Source organism: Euwallacea fornicatus, chromosome 28 (genome assembly GCF_040115645.1).
Source record: "Euwallacea fornicatus isolate EFF26 chromosome 28, ASM4011564v1, whole genome shotgun sequence".
Lineage (NCBI taxonomy): Eukaryota > Metazoa > Arthropoda > Insecta > Coleoptera > Curculionidae > Euwallacea > Euwallacea fornicatus.
This window is the reverse complement of record NC_089568.1, coordinates 569,234-570,791: the sequence shown is the minus strand read 5'-3', so window position 1 is coordinate 570,791 and position 1,558 is coordinate 569,234. Positions and strand designations below refer to the sequence as shown.

At 54.5% G+C, this 1,558-nt stretch overlaps 1 protein-coding gene across 1 annotated transcript; it reads right to left on the bottom strand.

The window, feature by feature from the left end:
- Positions 1–262: 262 nt before the first annotated feature.
- On the bottom strand, positions 263–1,558 carry LOC136347303 (uncharacterized). The gene is made up of 2 exons (XM_066297185.1): positions 1,158–1,558; positions 263–854 (listed from the first exon to the last, which is right to left on the bottom strand). Exons 1-2 carry the CDS (start codon positions 1,556–1,558, stop codon positions 263–265), a joined length of 993 nt encoding a protein of 330 aa, XP_066153282.1.

The following is a 1,558-nucleotide window of genomic DNA, read 5'->3' as shown; positions in this document are numbered from 1 at the left end:
AAAAGAAAGACGGGTCAAGTTTAATTGTTTTACATTAGAAAAACTAATTCCCCTGATTTAAACTTTCGTTTAAATGACTTTTTTTTTTAGAGAGGGAAAACCTTCTAAAGGTATCCGGTCTGATGGACTGGCGGCCGGGTTATGTGGGATTCACCCCCTGAAGGGAGGCGCCTAACCACTAAAAACCCACCTCTCTTCACCGTTGTTCCCCCCCGGAACTGCCTGAAGGCATTATTTCAGGGGGGTGGTGGCATCGCGCCTATTAATTCGGCTCAGACCGGCCCGCGTCGCGGAGGACTTCTCCCTGTACCATTCTTCTTCTTTCATTCTCTCTCGTACGTTTCGCATTCATGATTTTCTCTACCATTCTTGCAAACGCATTCCACTTGCATTCCGACTCTACAATTTCACTGCCGATCACGTTTCGGTCCGGTCTGAGTCCGCTCAGCCTGGCTTCCGCGCGATCGGCCTCCCATGCCGGACACTCCCATAGCGTGTGCTCGGGAGTGTCGCTCACACCATTCTCTTCGTTCCCGCAGAACCAGCAGTGGTCACTGCGTTCAATCCCTATTCGTCGCAGGTATTTCCCGAATGCGCCGTGCCCGGTGAACACCTGCGACAGGGCGTAATTGGGCTTAGCCCATTCGCATTCGGACCACCTTCTGATCCTCGGCACGAACACTTTCATGCATCCGTCATAGACGGCCCATTCCTTCTCCCATTCGATCATTACCCATTCTGCCGCTTCGCTCTTACTCTCTTTTCCTCGCTCCCAAATTATTCTTCTCTCTTCCACTCTCAGTCGCACAGGAGGGATTTTGGCCAGAGCCAACACCGCTGCGCCCGGAGCCGTCCTGTAAGCACACGCTTACACCCTGATCGCGAGCTGTCTATTCGCCCGCTCCAAGATGGCGTTATACTTCCGGTACGCGAGCTCCGATTGCCAAATCGGAGCCGCGTAGAGCAGGGCGGACGATGCCGCCATGACCATCATCCTCCTCCTTTCAAAACTTAGTCCGTTCACACGTGGGAGGATGCCTTCCAATTTCTAGACGATCCTCCCTACCTTGTCGGCTGTCCGGCGGGCGTGCTCGCCAAAGCGGGCATTCCTGCCGAACCACACTCCCAGGTACTTCACGCACTCGCTCGTTTCATACCTGACCCCTTCCACCATCAGACTCATGCTTGTCAGCTTGCGTCGTCCGACCAGGAGCACCATCTCGGTCTTATCCGTCGCCATGGTCAGGCCTTTCCTACGGAACGTGTCGGAGACCAGTTCCATGGCACGCCTGACTCTCGTCTCGAGGATTTTCCCGTTCTTTGCCTCCACCACCAACGCTAGATCATCCGCGTACACCACCGAAGTGACGCCCTTTGGATAACCCACCGTCAGCAGCTCGTCGTAGAACAGGTTCCACAAGACGGGACCCAGAACGGACCCCTGAGGAACCCCACACGACAACTCACGGACCTCCCCGTTAGGCAACGCCAGAAAATGATCTTGCAGGTACGATTGCACTACGTCAATCAAGTACCTGCTGACCTGTGACCTCCTCAT